The following is a 27,356-nucleotide window of genomic DNA, read 5'->3' as shown; positions in this document are numbered from 1 at the left end:
CTAAAAGCCAATCACAAATAAACTTAAATTAAAAAAACTAAAGATACAGACAAAATACAAATAATAAAACTACAAAATACAGAGATAAACCTCGAACACAATACAATATAAGAAAACAGTATACTCCACCACATGGGATTTACAACATATGAAATAATATCAGAAATACGAAACCATCCATCAAAATAACTGCGTATAAACCTCTCTTATAACACTATATCTCCTTATATAACATGGATGCTTAAAACAATTACATACATTTAACGGAGGAAAAAAAAACTCCTTACCTTGTCACAAAGGAAGAGCATTGTGACCAACAACAGCTCCACTCATGTAAAAAGGGCACAAACAACAATGAACCACAGCTCCCCCTACTGCTGGAGGAACATATTACATCTTCCCCACAGATGTTATGATCTATATATTTACTCATTATTGACAGTTATTGTGATTTCTTTGCTCATTTTCAGACACACACACACACAGATCATAATGTGCAGATGAAAGAAAGCAGAAGAGAAAGATTTGACAGTATTTGTGTAATAACTCATGTGGCCATGTGTGTGTCTCTCTTGTGTTTAACAAGAGCTCATATAGAGGCTGTTTATGTCACACACATACACACACACACACACACACACACACACACACTCTTGTGTTTAACAGGAGGCTCTATAGAGGCTGTTTATGTCACACAGACACACTGAGGAGTTATCATACACACCAAATCCAGCATAGAGAGGCTCAGTGAATGTTGTGTAGAATGTGTGCAAGTGTGTGAGTGTGTGAGTGTGTGTGTGTCAGAGAAGCTGTAGAAGGACAGAGTGCCGGCCGTCGTGTCCACATACACACCTGCTCTCCTACACACTTGTGAAGAAAAGGCAAGAACATGTGTAGTATTATTATTGTGAAGTGCAGTGAATGTGTGATTAGAGCACTTCAGACTCCATGATTCTACATCGAGTCCAAACCAACAGTCATCACTCAGTCCTCTCCTCTCAATGCTTTTATACGACACTGATATCTCAACACCTGATCCGCTCCATTCAGTCTCCCAGTAACAGCGTCCAGTCAGACTCTCTCTACACAACACCTGAGGACACACACCATCAAATCTGTCTGGATGATCAGGATACGACTGACGCTCTCTCACACGTGTGATCTTTCTGTTCTCTTCAGACACTTTGAGGAAAGTGTGTGTTGTGTTTAGATCCAGTGTGAGATCACAGACCCCTGAACACAAGAACACACATTTATAACACAACACTCACTAAATCAATCTCTGTGTGTGTGTGTGTGTGTTGTGTTTAGATCCAGTGTGAGATCACAGACCTCTGAACACAAGAACACACATTTATAACACAACACTCACTAAATCAATCTCTGTGTGTGTGTGTGTGTGTGAGTGTGTGTGTGTGTTGTGTTTAGATCCAGTGTGAGATCACAGACCTCTGAACACAAGAACACACATTTATAACACAACAATCACTAAATCAATCTGTGTGTGTGTGTGTGTGTTGCGTTTAGATCCAGTGTGAGATCAACCGCATCTGAACATAAGAAGACACATTTATAACACAACAACACAACAATCACTAAATCAATCTGTGTGTGTGTGTGTTGTGTTTAGATCCAGTGTGAGATCAACCGCATCTGAACACAAGAACACACATTTATAACACAACAACATAACAATCACCAAATCAATCTGTGTGTGTTGTGTTTAGATCCAGTGTGAGAACACAGACATCTGAACAAAAGAAGACACATTTATAACACAACAATCACTAAATCAATCTGTGTGTGTGTGAGTGTCAGTGCTTTTCACGTGTGTGTGTGTGTGTGTCATGTGTGTCTGTGCTTTTCAGGTGTGTCTGATTGAATGTGTGTGAATGAATGTGTGTGTGTGTGTGTGTGTGTGTAGGTGTGTGCGTGTGTCTCAGGTATGTGTCTGTGTGTCAGGTGTGCGTGCCTTTGTCTGAGTACGTGTGTGTGTGTCAGCTGTGTGTTGCTCAGGAGTGTGTTTGTCTCAGGCTTGTGTGCGTGTCTCAGTTGTGTGCATGTGTGTCTCAGGTGTGTGTGTGTGTGTGTAGACTTACACTTGCGTGGTCCTGCTGTAATTCTTCTCTCTCCTCCATGACTCAAACTACACAAACACAAACACATTAAAGACAGAAACATTATGTGACATTGGTCTGGTGTGTGTGAATCATGTGTGTGTTGTGTGTCATACTTGATTGTGTAGTTTGGATCATTGAGTGTGTGAGAGAGCAGCTGTTGTGTTGTGTGTTGTGGGTGATTGTAGCTCAGATCCAGCTCTCTCAGGTGTGACGACTGTGAACTCAGAGCTGAAGCCAAAGAACAACATCCTTCATCTGTCACCATACAACCTGACAACCTACAAACACACACAAACATGTCAACACACTCTTCACTTTTCTATTGTGACAACAGTGTGTAGAGACAAACACCTCAGTGTGTGTAGTTTACAGTTGTGAGTGTTGAGAGCATCAGAGATCAGCTTCACTCCTGAATCCTTCAGATCATTGTTACTCAGGTCCAGTTCTCTCAGAGACGATGATGATTGTAGACATGAAGACAAACTTACACAACACTCTTCAGTCACATTACACCCAGACAATCTAGACACAACAAAAACACAGTGACACAAAAGTCAAAAATGTTAGTTTGTATAGAGCATCTAGTGTATATATAAGGCATTATAAATCTCTTATGTTGAATAACTTTGAGTACAACCACTTAGAGCATGGGGGTGGGCTCATTTCACTCAGGCAACCAATCAGTATCACAGACACATCATTATGCTAAGCCACGCCCATAGCAACCAAACAGGTTAGCCTAGCAACCATTTAGCAATAACTATATCTCTGCGTCAGAACATCGTAGAGACATGGGGGTTGGTTCGTTTCACTCCTAGCTAAGAGTGTCATATACTGGCAAGGCAGATGCTAAGCCACGCCCATAGCAACAAAACAGGTTAGCCTAGCAACCATTTAGCAATACCTATATCTCTGCATCTGCACATCGTAGAGACATGGGGGTTGGTTCGTTTCACTCATAGCTAAGAGTGTCATCAACTGGTGGATGCTAAGCCACACCCATATCAACCAAACAGGATAGACGTATATCTCTGCATCAGAACATTTTACAGACATGGCGATTGGTTAGATTCGTTCGTGGCTTTGTGTTTCTTCACCTCAGTGAATGCCCAGTGCCGCAGTTTGCCATGAACCACAACTCACATTTTTCTCAGAAAATATACATTTCTAGTGTTGAAGATTTTCTGCTTTATTCACCATTTTAAGCACCGTTGCCTTTTTGTTTTGCCTTTTAAGGACGCAAAAAGCAATGTAGAATGACACCTAATATCAATGATTCCTAATATCATCACAATTGTAAAGGTGACTGATGTTCTACAGTGCAATAAACAAGAAACTATTAATAGATCTCATTGTCATATTATAAACAATGACTGTTTTCTCACTATTACAATCATTCAAATCATTCTCAACTTAGCAGTATTGTTGCGTTAATCTGAACAACACACAACACTGTTTCTTGGTTCGAGACTCGTGGTCTCGAGTGCCGAACTGAAACTAACTTACTGCTGTGTGTTGAGTGTATGCTGTACAGGAGCGCAGCTCCATCCTGTCTGACTTGAAGAGGAGTTGTTGAATATTCAGGCATTGCTGTTTGACTCCCTGAATCGAAGAGGAATCGCTGTGTGAATCCCTTACCAGTAGCTGCCCCATTACTTACCTCTGGCTGTCTGAAGAGGAATCGCTGTGTGAACCCCTTGCCACTGCCTGCCCCATTACTTACCTCTGGCTGTCTGAAGAGGAATCGCTGTGTGAATCCCTTACCAGTGCCTGCCCCATTACTTACCTATGGCTGTCCTAAGAGGAAACACTGTGTGAACCCCTTACCAGTGCCTCTGCCCCATTACTTACCCCTGGCTGCCCGAAGAGGAATCGCTGTGTGAACCCCTTACCAGTGCCTCTGCCCCATTACTTACCCCTGGCTGCCCGAAGAGGAATCGCTGTGTGAACCCCTTACCAGCGCCTGCCCCATTTTCTTACTTCTGGCTGTCTGAAGAGGAATCGCTGTGTGAACCCCTTGCCACTGCCTGCCCCATTACTTACCTCTGGCTGTCTGAAGAGGAATCCCTGTGTGAACCCCTTGCCACTGCCTGCCCCATTACTTACCTCTTGCTGTCTGAAGAGGAATCGCTGTGTGAACCCCTTACCAGTGCCTCCTCCATTACTTACCTCTGGCTGTCCGAAGAGGAAACACTGTGTGAACCCCTTACCAGTGCCTACCCCATTACTTACCCCTGGCTGTCCGAAGAGGAACCGCTGTGCAAACTTCCTATGCAGTCTGGTGAAGAAGAGAGTCAGACCAGTCTTTTAGCTAGGATTTAGCCTATTTTAATTCAATAAAATACAACGTTTTACACTGACTACCTTGTCTGGTCTCGTGGTGTCTTTGGGTAACTCCTTGAGGTGGTATGCTCAATAGGGGTGGTGTGAGACACGGGAGGAGACCACTCCGGCCTGTGACAATTTCAGTTTCTCTATTTCAGACTGAGATGAGCTGTTAAAGCCGATGGTGTTCTCTGGGTCACTAACACCTCTGTGGGAGCGGCTGGACTCTATAAGACCTCTTTTACTGCTTTACTTTCTAAGCTCTAGAACTCACCTCTTTTCATGTAGTATATCTATATTCCAGCTACTTCTCCTGGGAAAGTGATGGTCTAGCTCGACCTGATTGAGACGTGGTGTTGGCCAGATGCTTTATGATCTCTAAGAACCTGACACATCATTATAAATGTATTAAAAGAGCTTGTTTGACCTGTATTGTGTTTAAAGATTAAAAAAAATTCCGAATCATGTTAAATTATGTTAGTAAAGTGTCTGACCTCAGTGTGTGTAGTTGACAGTTGTGAGTCTTGAGAGCATAAGAGATCAGCTTCACTCCTGAATCCTTCAGATCATTGTTACTCAGGTCCAGCTCTCTCAGAGACGATGATGATTGTAGACATGAAGACAAACTTACACAACACTCTTCAGTCACATTACACAACCACAATCTAAACAAAACCAAAACAACACAAACTTCACAAATGTCATTTTGTAAAGAACATCTAGTGTATGACAGACAGTATCATTTAGTATTTTTCCGTATTTTCAGTGAAAGTGTCTGACCTCAGTGTGTGTAGTTGACATTTGTGAGTCTTGAGAGCATCATAGATCAGCTTCACTCCTGAATCCTTCAGATCATTGTTACTCAGGTCCAGCTCTCTCAGAGACGATGATGATTGTAGACATGAAGGCAAACTTTCACAACACTCTTCAGTCAAATTACACCCAGACAATCTAAACACAACCAAAATAAAATAACAGAAACTTCACAAATGTCAGTTTGTAAAGAACATCTAGTGTCTGACAGACAGTATCATTTTTTTTTTGTATTTTCAGTGAAAGTGTCTGACCTCAGTGTGTGTAGTTGACAGTTGTGAGTCTTGAGAGCATCAGAGATCAGCTTCACTCCTGAATCTTCCAGATCATTGTTACTCAGGTCCAGCTCTCTCAGAGGACACTTTGAGTACTGAAGAGCTGAAGACACAACTTCACAGGACTCAGCAGTCAGATCACACCGGGACAATCTGTCAGATGAAGATTGATCTAGATTATATTCCAGTGTCCATTCACAGCCTGTACTTTCACAGAGTAAATATTGTTATTTTGTGAGGCTATAAAAACACTGAATGAACTCACAGCGCTCGTCTACAACATCTCACAGCTGGAACGAGTCTCTCCTTATCCTCTACATCATATCTGTTCATGTTGAACTCATCCAGCACGTTCTCTGACATGAGCAGCACATAGATCATCAGTGTACACATTGAAGACGAGAGCTTTATGACTGAATCTGAATCATCTGGATGTAAGTATTTCTGGATTCTCTGGTATAATGACTGATCCTTCAGCTCCAGTAAACAGTGAAAAAGGTTAACTGAAGCTTCATCTGAGATGTCGTTATGATCCTGTAATCGTTGAATGTATTGAGTTGTTTCTGTGATGCTGTCTCTGGTGTCTTCAGTGCATGTGAGCAGACCTTTGAGAAGCTTCTGATTAGACTCCAGTGAAAGGCCCATCAGAAAGCGTAAAAACAGATCCAGATGTCCTCTCTCACTCTCCAAGGCTTTATCAATGGCCTTCTTCAGAATGTCATGAAGAGAAATCTTTGTGTCTTGTTCAGGTGTGATGAAAAACTCAAGGTCTTTCATGTTGTTTGTCATGTAGCAGATGAAGACGTGCAGCGCGGCCAGAAACTCTTGAAAGCTCAGATGAATAAAGCTGAAGACTTTTGTCTCGTGAAGACCATATTCTTTCTTAAAGATCTCAGCGATCATTCCTGTGTAGTCTGAATCTTCACTCAGATTAATATCAAATTCTTTAAGATCTTCCTCATAGAAGATTATGTTCTCTTTCTTCAGCTGCTCAAAGGCCAGCTTGGCCAACTTCAGAACGGTCGTTTTATTGGATTCTAAGAGCCTTATATAGTCTTCTTCATCTTTCTCATCATACTTCTGGTTCTTCATGTTCATCTGAATAAGCAGAAAGTGAATGTACATCTCAGTGAGAGTCGTGTCAATGTGTTCTTCATTGTTCTGGATGAGAATATTATGAAGTACTGTAGCTGTGATCCAACAGAAGACAGGGATGTGACACATGATGTAGAGACTACGAGATCTCTTGATGTGTTTGATCATTTGATCAGCTTGACTCTTATCTTTGATTCTCTTTCTGAAGTAGTCCTCTTTCTGCTGGTCTGTGAATCCTCTAACCTCAGTGAACAAACCTACAAATTTACAAGGAATCTGATTGGCTGCTGCTGGTCTTGATGTGATCCAGATGAGAGATGATGGAATCAGATCTCCTCTGATCAGATTTATAATCATTTCATCTACAGATGATCTTTCCTCAACACTCCTCAGTTTTCTGCATTTAAAATTTAAACTCAAGCGACTCTCATCGAGTCCATAAAATATAAAGGCCACTTTATATTCCTCTTCTAACTTTATTACATTTGTGTTCATTTCAGGATAAAATTCCAGCAGAAACTCATGAAAACTGATTTGTTTGTCTTTAATCTGGTTAATCTCTCTGAATGGAAACAGAAACATGGCGTCTACGTCCTGATTGGCTGTTCCCTCGGCCCAATCCAGAATGAGCTTCTTCACAGAGACTGTTTTACCAATTCCAGCGACGCCTTTGGTCAGAATAATCTTCTTCTTGTCTCTCAGTGACTGAAATATCTCATTGCATTTGATGTGTTTGTCCTCTGATGTCTTGGTTGTGTTTTTGAAGGCATCATCAATCTTCAGAATCTCACGTTCACGGTTGACTTCTTTCATATCTCCCTCTGTGATGAACACATCTGTGTAAATCTCATTCAGATTGGCTTCATTTTCCTTCATTCCCTCAAAAATACGTTTTGAATTCTCCTTCATGTAGATCTTATGACTTCTCAAAATCTCTAGCAGTCCTAAAGTCTCTGTTATTATAAATGACGAGAAGAAAAGAGAAATGATTCAACACAAATGTTATTCACACCAGCATGTCCATCATTATTCACACATTTCAATTCATCTAATGGAGGATTACAGACCAAATGACACAAATTTCACACGGAACAGTTTTAAACAGGATTAAATAAATAGTGCATAAAATGTATTTAAGCGAAATGAAAAGTGAGAAAATATGAGGCATATATATATATCTGATGTGTTTATATATCTGACCCATCTCCAGTCTTCAGAATCTTGCTTTGCCAGTTAGTTTTGTGTGTTTAACAGAAATGTTTTATATAAAGTAGATGTGTTTTGCAGAATAAAGAAATGTATACATGTTTGCAACAATTTGAGGGTGAGTAAATGATGACAGAATATTTTTTGGGGTGAACTATCCCTTTAAATTAATTTCAACAGGTTATCTCATTTTTTTACTCATACACTTAACCAAAATCTCTTGCTGAAAACATTGAGAATTGTCAACTAAAGACTTTTAGGAAATACAGGTGAAAATGAAAGAAGTGTCGCAAACATGATGCAGTTTGTTTAAATTAAAGTTAAATTAGCACAGTGTAGCTGTCTTGAGCTGTGTCACGTATGTATATCTCATTATGAAATGAGAAAATAACATAATAAGATTTCAGATATTAAGAAAACTGAATACAAACTAAAAAAAGACTTCAAGAGTCAGTCTAGTGTTTTATTTCTGTGTAGTTGAACACAAGCTCTTACTGAAATACACTCAAGTTCTTCTGTATCATGTGAAATGAGCCAATCATCTGTGAGTAACAAACCTTATGATGGAGTTTAAACAGGCTAGTGACTTCCAACAAAGCAATAGTTGAAGACGTATGGACGAAAGTCAAAGTGATGTGTAGTAAGTCATGATAGTGGTGCTGTTCTGACTCAACAAATCCCTTTTTTACATACAATCAACTGGATTGTTTAAAGTTAGTCTCTAAGTGGACTGTTTCATTCACTCGACACTTAACTGTAACTAACTGAGTCATGTTTTCTGTGAGTCAGGACAGAATGTAAAGTGCTGTTAGAGTCTGATGTTTAGTGTTGATTCACCTTGTTCTTGTGTGAGCTTCTCTGTGGAGTTTTGCTGCTCTGTGAAGAGAGAAAAGATGAATGAAAACACTGTGAGATTGATCATGTTGTATTTGTGTTTGTGTTTTATTGTACCTGCAGTGTTTGTTCCGTAGATTATGGTCACGGGTCCTGTGATAGTGTTTCCAGTGAGCACATGAGCATTTACAGCAGAACTTGTGTCCGCCTTCACATCAACACTTACTTTACTCATCTGCAGCAGACACATTTAACAATGACATTCATTCATGCTACTTAAAGGGTAAGTTCCCCCAAAGATGAGCATTATGGCATCATTTACCCGCCCTTAGATTTTTCTAAACCTGCATGAATATAGTTGATCACCAAAAAGATATTTGGAAGAATGTTTGTAACCAACTGTTCTAGGGCACCATTGACTACTATAATAGCAGACAAAACCTACAGTTGAAAGAAAAAGTATGTGAACCCTTTGGGCTTACTTGGATTTCTTCATAAATTGGTCATAAAATGTGTTCTGATCTTTACCTAAGTCACAACAATAGAGAAACACAGTCTGCTTAAACTAATACCGCACAAACATTATATGTTTTCATGTTTTTATTGAACACAAAATGTAAACATTCATAGTGCAGGGTGGAAAAATTATGTGAACCTTTGGGTTTATTATCTGGTTGACCCTCCTTTGGCAGCAATAACCTCAACCAAACGTTTCCTATAGTTGCAGATCAGACCTGCAAAACGGTCAGGAGAAATTTTGGACCATTCCTCTTTACAAAAGTGTTTCAGTTCAGCAATATTCTTGGGATGTCTGGTGTGAATCACTCTCTTGAGGTCATGCCACAGCATCTCAATCGGGTTGAGGTCAGGACTCTGACTGGGCCACTCCAGAAGGAGTATTTTCTTCTGTTGAAGCCATTCTGTTGTTGATTTACTTCTATGCTTTGGGTCGTTGTCCTGTTGCATCGTCCATCCTCTGTTAAGCTTCAGTTGATGGACAGATGGTCTTAAGTTTTCCTGCAAAATGTCTTGATAGACTTTGGAATTCATTTTTCCATCGATGACAGTAATCCGTCCAGGGCCTGAGGCAGCAAAGCAGCCCCAAACCATGATGCCCCCTCCATCATATTTCACAGTTGGGATGAGGTTTTGATGTTGGTGTGCTGTGCCTTTTGTTCTCCACACATAGCGTTGTGTGTTCTTTCCAAACAACTCAATTTTGCTTTCATCTGTGCACAGAATGTTTTGCCAGTAGTGCTGTGAAACATCAGGGTGCTCTTTTGCAAACTTCAAACGTGCTGCAATGTTTTTTTTGGACAGCAGTGGCTTCCTCCGTGGTGTCCTCCCATGGAGTCCATTCTTGTTTAATGTTTTCCTTATTGTAGATTTGTCAACAAAAATGTTAGCATGTGCCAGAGAATTCTGTAAGTGTTTAGCTGACACTCTAGGATTCTTCTTCACCTCATTGAGCATTCTGCGCTGTGCTCTTGCAGTCATCTTTACAGGACGACCACGCCTAGGGAGTTTAGCAACAGTGCTGAACTTTCTCCATTTGTAGACAATCTGTCTTACCGTGGACACATGGACATCAAGGCTTTTAGATATACTTTTGTAGCCATTTCCAGCTTTATGTAAGTCAACAATTCTTGATCGTAGGTCTTCTGAGAGCTCTTTTGTGCGAGGCATGGTTCACATCAGACAACGCTTCTTCAGAACAGCAAACTCAAAACTGGTGTGTGTTTTTTATTGGACAGGCCAGCTTTAATCAACACATCCAATCTCTACACATTGATTGGACCCCAGGTTGGCTGACTCCTGGCTCCAATTAGCTCTCGGAGAAGTCATTAGCCTTTCACATACTTTTTCCACCCTGCACTATGAATGTTGTGTTCAATAAAAACATGAAAACATATAATGTTTGTGCGGTATTAGTTTAAGCAGACTGTGTTTCTCTATTATTGTGACTGAGATAAGGATCAGAACACATTTTATGACCAATTTATGAAGAAATCCAAGTAAGCCCAAAGGGTTCACATACTTTTCTTTCAACTGTATAATGGTAGTCAATGGTGCCCCAGAACTGTTTAGTTTTCAACCGTTTTAAAAAGATTTTCTCTTGTGTTCTACATAACAAAGATTATGTATGCAGGTTTGGGACAATTTGAGGGTGAGTAAATGATGACAGAATCTTCATTTTGGGCTGAATTATCCCTTACAGCAAATTTGCCACAACATACAAATGTCATCAAAGGGGTGATTCGCCATAAATATGTGTTTTTCTGTGTCTTTGGTTCCTTTTATAAGTTGCAAATGCATGCATTAGACAAGTAAAATGGCAAAAATGTAAGTGTCGGATCAAAAGATGTATTTTATCTAGAAGCGAATGCTCACCCAGACCTGCCTGAAACGCCTCGTGTAACCACACCCCGGCAAAACCACGTCAGTTCATAACCCGATTTGACTAAGACCGCCCAAATCTAAACACAAGTAATGTGGCGGTCTTGTAAATCTCATTGTACCGTCGCCGGAGCAGCCATGAATGGTAAGAGGCGTGACATTTCCGTGCAGTATTCCAGCAATCAGTACACACTAGTGACCTGGCCAATCGTAGCACACCTCGCTTTTCAGAGCCATGAGCTTTGTAGAATATAAGCGCAATTCAGAGAGGCGGAGCAAAGAGGAAATACAAACATGCACAGTATGTGGAAAATACAGCGTTTATCTACCTTAAATCGTGTATACACATTATATTACATCTATAGCGAACAATAATATTTGTTTTAGCCGCATCAAATGATCCCTTTAAGTCATCAACACTGCACCTGTTGAAAGAGAATGACCATCAGGTTCTGTACTCTTAAAGCTTCCATGAATCCACTAAGAAAGCTTCTAATTTAGCTTAAAAACTTCTACGTAGGAATCTTATCTGAAAAGAGATTCAGGACCAATCTGAAAGAAACTTTGAGCAAGGAAAAGACAAAAACTTTTATCTTAGGGAGGAGGCGGGGCTTAACCATTGCTATGCTCTTTTAAAGACTGTGATTGGTTGGTTTGCCAAGAAGGAAAAGAGGCGCTGTTGAGTATGGGGTCGTTAGTTTGAAATTGCATTACTAACCTTTTTCAGTTTTACCATACACATGCACACACATGCACTATATATATATAAATATCTATATGTGCGTGTGTATATACATATGTTTTTCCATGCTGTTAATATCAGCGTACAGTATTTGATTCATAAAATGCAAGTCCACAGGTTCCATGATGTTTTATTTCAAACTACAGATACAGGCAACATGGAAGTATCTTTGCCTCCTGACGATATATTAAAGGTATAATGAATTAAGATTTATATTTTAACATGAGGTTTTGTTAAATAAACACTCCATATAGTATTGAAGTGAACATCCTGTAAGTGTCAGAACAGAAGACGTCCTTGTTACTGAAAGGACAGCTGTTATTGACACCTGGCCCAGCGAACACCAGGTTCTGAAATGTTTACTATCTATATGTTGAACATCGCCTCCACAGAAGAATATCAAGGACTTCTCTAGCCTCGCCCAATTGTTAGTGAATGACTTAAGCTATATACACATACTACACACTCCTGCATTTGGGATGATTGACAAACTGGTAACCATAGCGACATCTCTACGCCTCTGCTCTCTCGCAATGTCGCCATGTTCTTTATTAGTAAGCGCTTTTATACTTGTTGTTCGGTCTTAGATCAAAAAGCCTTGGCACTTAGGTCTTAATAAATGTTTTTTAATCTTATAAAATGTATAAACAATTTGCATTTTAATGGTTTATTTTCGTCTTGTCTTTGTTTGCTTATTGTTTTTCTCTGAAGATCTGGCAACCCTGTCACTTCAGCGACGGGCTCTTGAAAGCGGCTAACCCAGTGTCATATGTGCAAAAATAAGGATTTCCAAGAGAGACCAAGCAACAAACATGCAACATTTTGCAGTGCCTGGTGGTGGAAGAACAGTCGCTTCCTTCGTATTCTGATATAAGTAATGGGTGGTTTAAGTTTATTGTTAAAGACGTTCCAGCTCACTTGGGTAAAACATTGAGTGTTTGTTTGTTTCATTTCACTGTGGATTCCTTTGTAAACAAGGCACATATCGATGCTGGATTTGAAACTGAGATGAAAAAGGAACCTTTTGCCGTCAATATTGAACATGACCGGAATGTTATTATGAGTAAAAATATCTGTACAGCGCAATTAATGTTGAAGAAATCTTAACATTTCACCAAACCACCATCATTGTGATGGTGTAGGCGCTGTAGCAGCACCGCAGGATTTGTTTGACCTCAAGTACACGTGCAGGTCTCGCATGCTCGTAGCATTTCTTGCAGTAATTAGTTTAACCACCAGGTGACAACCGTGTCCTGAGAGCATCGATTTAAGGCAATGGAAGAAGACCTGTCCCCTGCAGGCCCGGAGAGGTATTGCAATGTGTCACAATGTGTATGTGTCAATACATGCGTGTACACACGGCAGGAGGAAATGGGAGCTGTCCTTACATCAGGGCCCTCAAACTCAGTTCCTGGAGGGCCGCAGCTCTGCACAGTTTAGCTCCAACCCTAATCAAATACACCTTATTCAGCTAATCAACATCTTCAGGATTACTAAAAACTTCCAAGCAGGTGTGGTTTAGAGCTGGTTGGAGCTAAACTGTGCAGAGCTGTGGCCTTCCAGGAACTGAGTTTGAGACACCTGCCTCAGGGGCGGAGCCAGCCGATTTTGCCGGGGCTTCAGCCCCGGATGTTTTGAGTGTAGCCCCGATTCCCGAACGAGAAAAAAAAAATCCCTTTTTTTTTTTTTGAGCCTATGTAAACCCGCGAAATCATAAGTTGTCCTATTTGCGCTTTGGCTTTGCACGTACTGCATAGTGCATACAGCCTGTAAAAATAGACCTTAAAAATAATCTAGCCTAGAGTAAAGGCTACATTTCTTTGCTGTCGTTTCTTCCTGTTGAATATGCAGCAGGTAGGGGAGGAGCTAGCAGCAAAGTCAAGTGTCTGAGAGAGTGTTGTTAATAACGACAGACAGCGGGCAGGAAAAATGAAGCAAACGAGACTTTGGGGATTTTTTGGAAAGAAGTCAGTGGGTAAGAATTCATTTTTTTTAATCCTTTAAATCTAAAGATCATCATCTGGATGTCTTCTTTCACTGTATGTCTATTTGTTTAACTAGCTATTAGGGTACTAGCATCACTTGTATGTTACTAGCATCTGATAGAAGTTAGTAGGGGTGTGTGCCAAAAAATCGATTCACAGAAGAATCTAGATTCTCATTTGCAACGATTCAGAATCGATCTGAAATGTCCAATAATCGATTTAATAAATTAATTAGGGCTGGGCAAATTAACGCGTTAACGCGGGCGATTCATTTTTTCAGCTTAACGCATTAAAAATATTTAACGCAAATAACGCAGCGTCCGTTTTTATATCCATTTTGCTTAGCGTTACATGATCATCACGCTTATTCATGTAAATACTTCCAAGCGTGACAAGACACAAGAGAACGCGCTGTATGCCAATGTCCTGTGTGTGTGTGTGTGCGTCTTATGTCAGCTAATCAAGGGACACACACAGACACACACACACACTCCACGCACAGACAGACTCGCGTCAGTTTCCTGCTCACAGTTGCTCACCTGCTCGAGTTCTCTTTTGCTCTTGAACAAACAATAACATAGAGGATTTTGAGTATTCTCATATCAGGAGTCATAATTAGTTAAATAACGTCTTAAATGAACTTAAAGAGTTGTGAGGAAATGAGATGCGCGGGACATCGCGTGAGATGCGCGGCTGTTCTTAAAGTGACAGGAGCACTGATGATGCCTGTCATTAATGTTCATCACAGAACAACGGGAACAGAGAAAATTGAAGCTTTAATGATGATTCATCTATATTTAATTACTAATAATACTAATCATTACTACTAATGAGTAGCAATTGAGAACCAGACTGTTTTTGATAAAAGGCACTTTCCTGAGAATTGAACTTAATAAATGTGAAAAAGACACTTTAATGTCTTCGTTTGTCATTCTGTATAGCAAAGCAGATGAGAGTAGATCATGATCAGAAACCCGAATAGAAATCATTATGGATAAAATCGAATCGTTTTGAATCGAAAATCTTTTTGAATCGAAAATCGATTATGAATCGAATCGTGGCCTCAAGAATCGGAATCGAATTGAATCGTGAGATGGTAAAAGATTCCCACCCCTAGAAGTTAGTGATACTAGCAAGTGATAGAAGATTGCTCAATCCATGCTCAATCAAATATAAAATAATGTGATCATCATCAATTATTAAACAGTGTGTAAATCAAAAGTAAAAAATAAAATAAAACGCTTAATATTACCAGATGAAATGAAGGGTAAGTTAACCCACAAATAGCCTAGAAAACTACTGTCTGTGAAGGTTTGGACTTTGGACTCGATCTACTCCATCTGTGTTTTTATTATTATTCTGAATCCGTTCTGAATCTGATCAAGGTGTAGTCTTCAACTTTTTTTTGTTTAAAATGTTGCCTTTCTTTATGAAACTTACCAACAATCAAGTGTTGATAAAAAATGCAACATTAAGCTAATGACATGTTTTTAAAATTAAGGTACAGTTAAAGTTTTTTTTTTTTTTATAAAAAAAAATATCGACATTTAAACACAATAGTATACTGTGCAAGTGCAAACATAATACAACAATAGTGAACTATAAGTAAAGGCAAAACTTGCAAGTATACTTGCAGTATACACTACTAAACTAATAGTTTACTGAGAGTACACTTCAGTGTGTACTTTCATAAACAAAAAATACTACTTGTATTAAAATAGTAAACTACTACTTAAGAGTTAACTTGTAGTACAGATGCATTAAAAATGAGACACCTACCTAGCCTAGTTTACTACTCTTACACTTATAACTTAAACATATACTTTTATAAAAGTGGGCCAATTTAGTCCCAAGCTGTATTGAAATAGTACACATTGATATTGGTATACTTAAATATACTTCAACATTACTTAAGTATACTTCTTCATAAAATTAACTTGAAGTATACTTCTTTTTCATAAGGGTAGCTTACGAAAAAGTTTTATCCCTAGTTTTATCCCACTTTACTGAATACTTTCCTTGTTTATCAGATGTTGTTTTCTCTAAGGATATAAGCGTTAACATAAAATGTATGTGTGACTTATGTGTTATTAGTTTGTAGTAAATATACACTTATACACATGGTTTTGTAGAGGGTAGCAAAGATGAGCTGCAGACTGAGGAGGAGCCAGCAGCAGCAGCAGCTGCAGCAGCAGCTGTGCCAGGATCAGACATGGAAACTGGTTAGTGGTAACAATAAATCAATTTTACTTTGGAGAAAGTTAAAAGTGAAACATTGATATACAGTTCGATGCCATGGTGTGTCTATGAACTTTGACTGAAGTCATTCATGTATTGCTTTTACTTAGTTGTTGTTTGAAGCTGAAGTTGTTTGAAACTGATTGGCAATTAGTTATGTGTTGCATCTGTTCTTTTTCATCACAGATGATTCAGGGAGGAGAGAGGCTGAGTTAGTTGAGGTCGCTAGTACTGTAGTGGAAGATTTAGGGACTGTAGAAACAGGCCCAGCCAGAGCAAAACTAAAAGAATACCCTCTCACAACCTTTGGACTACAGAGAAGGTCCTTCCAGCAAAAATGGTTTGAGACATTTGACTGGTTAGAGTACTCTGCTAGCCGAAATGCAGCCTTCTGCTTTGCATGCAGGCTCTTTGGGAAACAAGTGTCTAGAGTTAACAAAGATGTGATAACCAGCTCTGTTGGATTTTCTAACTGGAAACGAGCCTTGGACAGCTTTAGAGAGCACGATAGTAGCTCAGGACACAAAGCTTCAATGCTTGCATGGAAGACTTACAAAGCCAGTTTATCACATGGCAGTGTAGTTGAGCGAATGCATGTGGCCAATGTTGACCAGATAATTGAAAGAAGAGAATACCTTCGTCGTATCACTGCTGTCGTTAGCTTTTTGGGAAAGTAAGGCCTCACATTCCGTGGCCATGATGAGAAAGAGTCCTCTGACAATCAGGGAAATTTCTTAGAAATGATGAAATTTCTAGAGGAATTCGACCCCTTTCTCCAAAGCTACACACCTCCCGCCCATTCCACATATCTCTCTTCAGGCTCACAGAATGAGATGATTCAATGTTGTGCAGAGGAAGTTACTGCATCCATCATTAAAGAGATGAAGCATTCAAAAATGTATGCAGTGATGGCTGATGAGGCTCGAGATGGTCATGTGGAACAGCTTGCTGTGTGTGTTCGTTATGTGGGATATGAGAACACTGTCAAAGAAAGTTTTCTGGAACTTACAAGTCTGAAGTCTTTCGATGCACATTCCATTACAGAGGCCATTGAAGAAGTTCTCAAATCAAAAGGCCTGGAAGACCTGCAATGTGTTGCTCAGGCTTACGATGGGGCCTCCGTCATGAGCGGTGCTGTTCGGGGTGTTCAGGCTCAATTCCGTGTGAAGCATCCAGAAGCAGTGTATGTGCACTGCTATGCCCATGAACTGAATTTGGTGCTTTGTCACACTTGCAGGGCTGTGCCAGAAGCCATTGATTTCTTCGACACACTGGAGAGTGTGTACTGTTTCTTCAGTGTGTCTTTAGTTAATCATCAGTCTTTCTCTGACATGCAAAAAGCCTTGGGCTTAGAGAAGAGTGAGCTTGTTCAGCTCTCGAAGACACGGTGGGCATGCCAGCTCAAATCAGTCACTGCCGTGATTGCAAATCTGCCAGCATTGTTGAAGTCCCTCACAGAATTGACCAGTACCACCACAGCAATTGGACTGCTTTCCAAACTTTCAAGACTTTCAAATGTCTATATGCTTGTGATGTTCAAAGCTTTGCTGTCCACTACAGAGGGACTTCACAAGTACCTTCAAAAAGAGGATGTAGACTTAGCACAAGCTACATGGTATAAAGATGCGGTCCTTGAAACACTTAGCTCCATGCGGACAGAGGAAATGGCAGAGAAATTCTATAATCAGGCCAAAGAAATTCTTGAGGCCAACCATCTGTCAGAGACCCCAGCTCCAGGAGGTTCTCAAAAACGCAAGCAGAAGCGATTAGATGACTATGTGGTAGAGTCCACCACTGGCACAAGGGCTTATGTGAGCACTTTGGATAAGATAAGAAATCACATATTTTACCCATGCCTTGACAGAATGGTGAGTGAGCTGGAGGGGAGATTTTGTGGTGTTGGTGCAGAGCTAATGAAAGGCATCAAAGCTTGCCATCCAGCAGCAAATGACTTCCTGTGTGAAGAATCATTAGAGCTGATTGCCAAACATTATAACATGAAGGTCAGTAAAGAAGAGGTTGCAGTGGCTAGACAGTTCCTGATCAAAAGAAGAGATGAAGGTGTCATTTCAGATATGGCAAGTGTAAACAAGCTCCTTGACCCTGACATGTTCCCAAGCCTGAGATCAGTCTTTCAAGCAGCACTAACGATTCCTGTCAGCAGCTGCAGTTGCGAAAGATCATTCAGTGCTCTGCGTCGCCTACACACATGGTTGAGAAGAACCATGGGTCAGCAGAGGCTCAATTACCTGGCAGTGATGTCTATTGAGAGGGGACTTGTGTGTGTCACAGACCATAACAGTGTCATGAACCGATTTGCAATGCTCAAACCAAGAAAATACCCTTTAATGATACCCAGCAAAGCAAGTGAAAAAGCAAGTGATGAGAGAAAGACTACAGCAGGTGATGAGAAAGACTAGCAAGTGGATGAGAGACTAAAGCAGGTGATGAGAGACTACAGCAAGTGATGAAAGACTACAGCAGGTGATGAGAAAGACTAGCAAGTGGATGAGAGACTACAGCAGGTGATGAGAAAGACTACAGCAAGTGATGAGAGACTACAGCAGGTGATGAGAAAGACTACAGCAAGTGATGAGAGACTACAGCAGGTGATGAGAAAGACTAGCAAGTGGATGAGAGACTACAGCAGGTGATGAGAAAGACTAGCAAGTGGATGAGAGACTACAGCAGGTGATGAGAAAGACTAGCAAGTGATGAGAGACTACAGCAGGTGATGAGAAAGACTAGCAAGTGATGAAAGACTACAGCAGGTGATGAGAAAGACTACAGCAAGTGATGAAAGACTACAGCAGGTGATGAGAAAGACTACAGCAAGTGATGAAAGACTACAGCAGGTGATGAGAAAGACTAGCAAGTGGATGAGAGACTACAGAAGGTGATGAGAAAGACTAGCAAGTGGATGAGAGACTACAGCAGGTGATGAGAGACTACAGCAGGTGATGAGAAAGACTAGCAAGTGGATGAGAGACTACAGCAAGTGATGAGAAAGACTAGCAAGTGGATGAGAGACTACAGCAGGTGATGAGAGACTACAGCAGGTGATGAGAAAGACTAGCAAGTGGATGAGAGACTACAGAAGGTGATGAGAGACTACAGCAAGTGATGAGAAAGACTAGCAAGTGGATGAGAGACTACAGCAGGTGATGAGAGACTACAGCAGGTGATGAGAAAGACTAGCAAGTGGATGAGAGACTACAGAAGGTGATGAAAGACTACAGCAGGTGATGAGAAAGACTACAGCAAGTGATGAAAGACTACAGCAGGTGATGAGAAAGACTAGCAAGTGGATGAGAGACTACAGAAGGTGATGAGAGACTACAGCAAGTGATGAGAAAGACTAGCAAGTGGATGAGAGACTACAGCAGGTGATGAGAGACTACAGCAGGTGATGAGAAAGACTAGCAAGTGGATGAGAGACGACAGAAGGTGATGAGAGACTACAGCAAGTGATGAGAAAGACTAGCAAGTGGATGAGAGACTACAGAAGGTGATGAGAGACTACAGCAAGTGATGAGAAAGACTAGCAAGTGGATGAGAGACTACAGCAAGTGATGAGAAAGACTAGCAAGTGGATGAGAGACTACAGCAAGTGATGAGAAAGACTAGCAAGTGGATGAGAGACTACAGCAGGTGATGAGAAAGACTAGCAAGTGGATGAGAGACTACAGCAGGTGATGAAAGACTACAGCAGGTGATGAAAGACTACAGCAGGTGATGAGAAAGACTACAGCAGGTGATGAGAAAGACTAGCAAGTGATGAAAGACTACAGCAGGTGATGAGAAAGACTAGCAAGTGGATGAGAGACTACAGCAGGTGATGAAAGACTACAGCAGGTGATGAGAGAGAAATATAACTAATATAGAAGGACATACCAGATAGACAGCAAGAGGTGAATAGTGTATGTTGTATGTTGACTCTGTGTATATGTATTGAGCATAATGTTAAAGATGTATAATGTTATCATGCTCAGTTGAGCAATGGTTATGCTCTTCATATCCAAAAAAAAGGTTGTGCTCAGTTGAGCACTGAGAGGATGTTAGCCTGCCTTGAAGATAATGTTAAAGATGTATTTTGACTGAAAGTAAAGTGTTACTGACTGTAATAAAAAAAAAAAACCTCTTCGAGTGATCCCTGTATTTGCATTAAATGTTCTGGGCTAAGCCCCGGATGTCCTTCAATGCTGGAAACGCCCCTGACCTGCCTTACATCATTGATTGACAACTCATATAGGTGGTTGACTATAAAGTAACAAGAAACTATTGGAAAATGTTCCTGTCTGATGTAATTAACGGTCCAATCAAAATCACTTCACAATTTGCACCATTACGTCAGGAAACGCATCTTTGTGTTATGCTTTCGTATGTCGAGAATTCAGTTTGGCTCGTTGGTGTTCAAAAAGTGATAGTGGTGCGAAAAAGAGGAAATAAAGTAGAAAGGGACAAACATGAGATTAATTTTACAGCTAAAGTTCCAAATCTAAGCAACTACTTCAGTTCCCTCAGGGACAAACATCCATGTCCGAGGATCTCCTGTGTGCAGCGCCAATACACATTTAGCGTCACACCGTCACAGATCAACGTGCTTTACATGCTGAAGGTGAGTAAGCAGCAGGAGTGTGTTATTGTTCTTATAAACAACCAGCTAGAAAGCACAAGTTTGATGAATGTTTATTTTTTCCCTTCAGATGAAACAACAGTAATAGTGCAGCGAAATATTAGACAGCTCATCTGATCGGTAACAAAGGCGATGAATGAAGAGCGCTCCTCGTCAAAGTTATCATTTATCAAGCCTTGTTTGCACTCATCAGTGCAGTAAGAGCCATTTAACACTTCTTTCCCGGAATGCGACATGTCACATGGTTAAAAGCATGGATTTAACAGTATCATTATATGGGTTTGTGCTCAGCTAAAGTTCCAAAGACTTTTTAACATTAAGACCCGATTGAAAGTATTTATTGTTACATACTCATCAAGGAAGTGATTGCAAAGGTTTTTGCTGATTTTGGAAACCTGTTTGTGTGAAGTTCATATCTGGAGTTAATGTTCATGTTTTTTTAGAACCCTAAAAAGTTTAGTAGGCTTTGCAAACTTGTGCTTATAGAAAATAGAAAGTAAATGTAAGGTAATTTTCTACAAGAATAGAACATTTGAACATTTCAATGTTAACACGTTGAAGCATGCAAAAACATTTTTTAAAGAAAAATATGTAACGCATTAATGCAGAATGTGTTTGTTTGGTCATCATTCATCTAGCGTTACATTATATAATCACCCTCTTATTCATGTAAAGGCTTTTAAATCACTTAAACTCTTAAAGGGGCCGCACTCTTAAACCTGCTGCTGGAACCCCTGTCACTGTGATGTTAACCAAAGAACAAATGAAAAGAGGAATTCAATGTGTTTGTAGATTTAATGAAAATTCTTCGGTATTTAATTTAGAATTAAAGATTGTAAAGTGTTTGAGGACTTTTTGAGAACATTAAATTCTGTGTATTTCCTACCCGTTAGACATGATAGCTCTCAATTATACTGTTGACCAGCTAAAATTAATGTAATTAGATAAAATAATTATAAAATAAAATAAAATTGAATTCATTCAAGATGTAATAAACAGTGCAGAAGACACCGGGGCGTGGCATAAAATGAAGGGGGCACTTGATGGGGTTTGCTATAGCCCCAGGGCCCAATGTGTTCTTAATCCGGCCCTGTTTGTAAGGCTTTGTGTTCAGCTGTACATTAATGGGTGTGCAAAAGTGATAATGATTCAATGCCATTGACGTTGACAAGTCCACAATCTATTTGCTTTCTAAGTAAAGTGCATTGGATTTTACAGAGAAACTCACATACTTTTGATGACAAAACACAAAAGCAAACATGACAATTAATGAGAATAATAAAAACATGGATATTCTCAATATGATGAAGATTATACAGGTTTGTTTGATGACCAATAATAAAAAATCACTGCAGAAACATGAATAATGGGAATAAGGATTCATGACTCACCTTCAGTAATGAGTAATCTTGAGTAATAAAATGAGTAATAATGAGTAGTCTTCTTCTCTTTAAGACGCTCTGGTTAAAAGCGTCTGCTGAATGTCTTAATGTGAATGTAATGACAGCGTCTCTTCTGCGCTTCTGTTCAACACGTCACGTCACAGGAATGTGGGAATGTTTTTCTTTCTTTACAGAAAAGGAATCAAACCAGTTTACATCATTCATGACATAAAAACAACACCGTACAAAAAAGTTCTGTAGGTTTTGTGTGTCCTAACTTGAAAACAAAAATAATTTCATTCACTTCTCTTACAGTACAGTTTACCTCACAATGCCAAATAATATTCTTATAAAATATTTATAATTCACTTTAATAAAGCACAAAACACTGATTTGACAAACTGGCGTTCAATTAATCACGACCACACCTAAAAAGGGTGCAACATTAAAAATGGGTAGTTATGAATGCTCGATTATGACAAGAGAGCTTGAGGCAGTAATACATCACTGGTATGTGAACAGGTTTTAAAGAAAAGAAACAAACAAAAACAAGACTTGTTTCTCAGTTAATTCAATGCACAGTCACCAGATCAAATAAACAACAGCAGTGCCTCATAAACTAAAAAAAGGAACAACAGAGAAATATCTATAATGGGCCAATAATCCCTGGTGAACAGATTATATTAGTATATTAGATTTAAGTATACTTCAGCATACTTGCAGTCAGACTAAAGGTCAGCATATTTACTTTTACATTTACATTTAGTCATTTAGCAGACGCTTTTATCCAAAGCGACTTACAAGTGGGTAGGTAATGGATGCAATTAGGACAGCATAAGTACAACAAAAGCATAAGTGCAATCAAAAAGAAGGTTCATATAGCTTAACACAGTATACAGAATTATTCATACATTTTTTTTTTTTTTTAGAGTAGAGAAGAAAAGAGTAGAGAAGAAAGTTGAGTCAGAACTGATCAGTCAGATGTTGGCAGATAAGATGTGTTTTCATACGATTCTTAAAGATGGCTACAGAATCTGCAGATCTTGTAGCAGTGGGCAGAACATTCAACATAGGTGGAACAGATCCGGAGAAGGTGCGTGAGAGAGTTTTTTTACCTTTATGGGATGGCACCACAAGACGCCGTTCGTTTGCAGAGCGTAGGGATCTGGCGGGTACATATGTCTGTATTAGCGATTTAAGATAAGGTGGTGCCGAACCAGTAGTGGTCTTGTAGGCCAGGAGCAGAGTCTTGAATTTGATGCGAGCAACTATAGGGAGCCAATGTAGCTTAATGAACAGAGGAGTGACGTGTGCTCTCATCGGTTCATTAAAGATAACTCTTGCTGCAGCATTCTGGATCATCTGTAGAGGTTTGGTTGTGCAAGATGGAAGTCCACCCAGTAGTGCATTGCAGGAGTCCAGTCTGGACAGGACCAGAGCCTGTACTAGGACTTGCGTAGCATGCTCTGATAAGAAGGGTCTAATTTTCCTGATGTTGTAGAGGATGAATCTACAGGACCGGGCGGAGCTAGCAATTTGATCTGTGAAGTTGAGCTGATCATCGATCACCACTCCCAGGTTTCTTGCCTTTCTGGAAGATGTGATGGTTGATGAGCCCAGTTGAATGGAAAGGTTGTGATAAGTCTTTATTTAAAGTGTGCAATAGATTAGTTTACTTATTTTTGTACCTGGTTTAGTTTTCATTTAATTGTTGTTAAGTACAATTCAAAGTTTAAAATTTGGTGTACTTTTGTGTGCTAAAGTAGGACAATTGACAGAAAAACAAGTAGGTGTGTGTGTTTCTTTGAGATGTGTGGTATGGGGGCAAAATGTCGCCACAAAGACGGCAATATCCAAAATCCTTGACCTTATGGGAATTTTTTTTGGTTACTATGAGGAAACAAGCTTGTAATTCATACAGAATTAACTTTTTGAAAATGTAAAAGAGCAGAAAGTGTTGTGTGATTGTTAGATTTAGGGAATATTGTATAGAGTTTGTACAGTATAAAGACCATTGTGTCTATGGAATGAACCCATAAAACATGGAAGCCCAACATGTGTGTGTTTTATACGCACCCTCTGTGAAAAGAAGTTTCCTCTCTGTAAAATCAAAAGATCAATCTATATAAGATCATTGAAGAGTTCAGATAGACATCATAAGACTGTTCCATAGTTTAGGTGTCGTTTAAAGATTTCCTCTTGAGTAAATTAACATTATTCAAGTCATTGTATGATCTTTTTTGTAACTCTCTATATATCTCTTCTGCACGTCTGTTCAAGATAAGATCTCAGGTTGTTTTTTAATCTTTTGTTTTGAGAATGCGGGAGTTGTTTTCTTAAGAACAAAAATGCTTTCCAGTAACAACGGACATGAGTTTTGGCAAGTTTACTTCCTCGTACACGTAGACTCATACAATGATAAAGGATTCCACAGAAGAGACGTATAAAGCAGCGCTCATCCAAATGCGGCCTGTCAATCATCTTTATCTTCTCTAGCCCTGCATGACAATTGAGAAGTAACACATGTATCGCGGAACCAGATAGAGCGAGAAAGCAATAAACAAACATGCTGTTAAAGATAGCTAAATATTGGGCAATCCCTGCTAGTGGAAGACTAGCTGCATAACCTTCCTTCAGATTCTTACATTAGTAATGTGGGGTTAAAGTTTATTTTTAAAGACGTTCCAGCTCATGTGGGAAAAACAAGGAGCATTTGTTTGTTTCAGCTTTTTCTTTTTAAAAGCTGTGCAGTCATTATTGGATCTGATAGGAATGGAATGATATTATGTGTGTAAAACATTTTGTACTGTGCATCAGTATTGCTTTGTTAGAGATCACTTGATGTGCACTGGGCACTATTCAGACCTCTAGTCATTTGTATTAACAGCAGAGGTCGTCTATGATCTTAATCCAGTACGAATCAGGATCTCTGTGATTTTGTGGACTCATATATGATTTTTCAAGGTTTTATCCACCGTTTGTGAATAATGGAGGCTGTTTTGATGTGTTTTGGTATTATTTGGGGTGTTGGGTGATATCCATATGTTAACAGGAGTCTCCCGTTTGTTTGATGATCATGGAAACTCTCGTAACATTTGAGACCCGCGATCGCTGTGATCTTCTGTTCGGGATCATCGGTCTCAAATGCTGACAGGTACGGTAATATATATCATTAAACACCATACAACTTCAGGCTATACAAACTATACGCAAAGCCTTGCCATCACATCTAGGTAATGTGAGTAAATTTGAATAAAATCATCCTGTTCGATTGTGTCTTTTTCGATGAAATACGGATGTGAGGAGGTCATTTATAAATCACAGGAGGTTTTCAGATAACACTGATGTCCTGTGAAAACTGTGAATCGTGCTATTGTGTAACCTAACGATACGTCTCCAACCAAATTCACACAAGCCTCCAACTACACAAACTGCTATCCAATCAAAGCAGTGGGCGTTTACTTCCAAAGTCTTCAATGCAGCACACCCATTAAAACAGAGCGTTTGTAGAGCTGGCCTCAAAACATGTGCAGAAAATAGCCTATTACAGTTTTTTCCAACTGCTTACACACAAAATCTTTTCATGTCACATGCTTTTTGAAACCTCTCACTCAAAGTGCAAAACTACACACCAAATCTCCAAAACCATAAGCTATTTCTCAGCCTTTGACTCAGTGTTTATTGCATAATACACTTTTTTCAAAACACTACACACAATTCTCTACCTAAAACACAAAAATCTAACAGGAAGTGATTTGCTTTCCTTTTCCAAACACAACCAATCAAAATGCTACACGTAATCACCAGGTCACACACACACTCCTCACATGTGGAAACACTAATTGCTTAACTGATCACTATCCAATCACTGCTTTATGGTAGTATTGGCCTATAAATAGATCGAAGGTCAGATTACCTGTTTTGAACAATGGATGCCAACAATGGACAGAGAGCAAGAGGAGTAGGAGGAGTAGGAGGAAGAGGAGGAAGAGAAGGAAGAAGAAGAAGAAGAGGAAGAGGAGGAAGAGGAGGAAGAGAAGGAAGAAGAAGAGGAGGAAGAGGGCAAGGGCAAAGAAGAGAAGAGAAGGAAGAAGAAGAGGAGGAAGAGGGCGAGGGCAAAGAAGAGAACGAAGGAGAGCAATCTCTGATGAGATTAGGGCAACACTTGTTGATCATGTGATCAACCACGGTTTGACCATGAGAGAGGCTGGAATGAGAGTCCAGCCCAACTTGAGTCGATTTACAGTGGCGTCAATCATTCGAACTTTCAGAAATGAGAACAGGTGTGGAACTATCTAATGACTATTTTAGCTATAAAGTAATGTACAGTAAAATACCCATAACTACATAGTATTGCATAAACATTTGTAATTCTAAACCATCCATTTACTGCACTGCATTGAATGAATGAGGTTTGTTATCATGCTGTACTACAGTTTGTGTTGTAAGTTGTTTGAAGTTCCTATGCTGAACACATACTGTGTTTCAATTCTGTACAGAGTGGAAAGGCAAAGATATCATGGAGGACGAAGACGCTTGTTTACAGATGTTTATGGTTTTGTTGAATTCTACTGTATAAAACAGTAATCTTTGGCCTAATAAATATTTTCTGTTGGTACATTGCAATTGTGTTTACAGTGTACTTGTTACCACTCTCAGCGGATTACTTTCACTGTTGAACATTGTATTGAAATATAGATATAAACCCATGAAAGACCAAAGAGCTTTAAATTAAGAACAACAGTGTTTACATGGTATATCGAAACTATTCAGTATTATGAAAGAAGTGTTTGCCATTTGATGCAAATGCTTCATTCTGACATGTGTTTATGGTATTTTGAATGCAGTGTTACATTTTGAAGGAGATGTGAGGCATTTTGCATTTTGTGTGTTCATTTTTGGGAATTGTGTTTAGAGTTTTGAGAAAAGGTGACATAGTTTTGAAAACGTGTGTAAGCCATAAGAAAAAACTGTACTTGTTGATTTTGATGTATTTTAATGTAAAAACCATGCGAACGTCATAAGTAGACCTCATACAACAGTATAAAACAATAAACAAGCACAGTTCATGAGACCTTTAACCAGTTTTCTGCCGTTCTTTCAGACTTTCAGGTGAAATAACATGCAGTAGGTAGTCAACCAGAATGCTCTCTACAGCCGCATTGAGTGCGCAAAGCGAGAGTTTGTGCCTTTAGAACTTCACCATATGTACTGTGAAACATTATATGACAGGAGGCAACACTTTTAAGAATAAAACAAGAGTTATTCATGTTTACAATATAAAATAAAGCAATATAGTTGGTGCATT

General features: G+C 39.5%; 1 protein-coding gene and 1 pseudogene across 1 annotated transcript; one reads left to right on the top strand and one right to left on the bottom strand.

Moving 5' to 3' along the window:
- Position 1: 1 nt before the first annotated feature.
- LOC130421079 (NACHT, LRR and PYD domains-containing protein 3-like) lies at positions 2 to 23,287 on the bottom strand (annotated as a pseudogene).
- On the top strand, positions 13,622 to 16,707 carry LOC130420427 (zinc finger MYM-type protein 1-like). Its single transcript, XM_056747711.1, has 3 exons — positions 13,622 to 13,782; positions 15,925 to 16,014; positions 16,217 to 16,707. The coding sequence occupies exons 1-3, from the start codon at positions 13,737 to 13,739 to the stop codon at positions 16,705 to 16,707; spliced, it is 627 nt and encodes a 208-aa protein (XP_056603689.1). The 5' UTR covers positions 13,622 to 13,736.
- Positions 23,288 to 27,356: the final 4,069 nt, after the last annotated feature.

This window comes from Triplophysa dalaica, chromosome 5 (genome assembly GCF_015846415.1).
Source record: "Triplophysa dalaica isolate WHDGS20190420 chromosome 5, ASM1584641v1, whole genome shotgun sequence".
NCBI classification, from domain to species: Eukaryota; Metazoa; Chordata; class Actinopteri; order Cypriniformes; family Nemacheilidae; genus Triplophysa; species Triplophysa dalaica.
The sequence above is the reverse complement of the archived record's forward strand: the minus strand, read 5'-3'. Positions and strand labels throughout refer to the sequence as shown.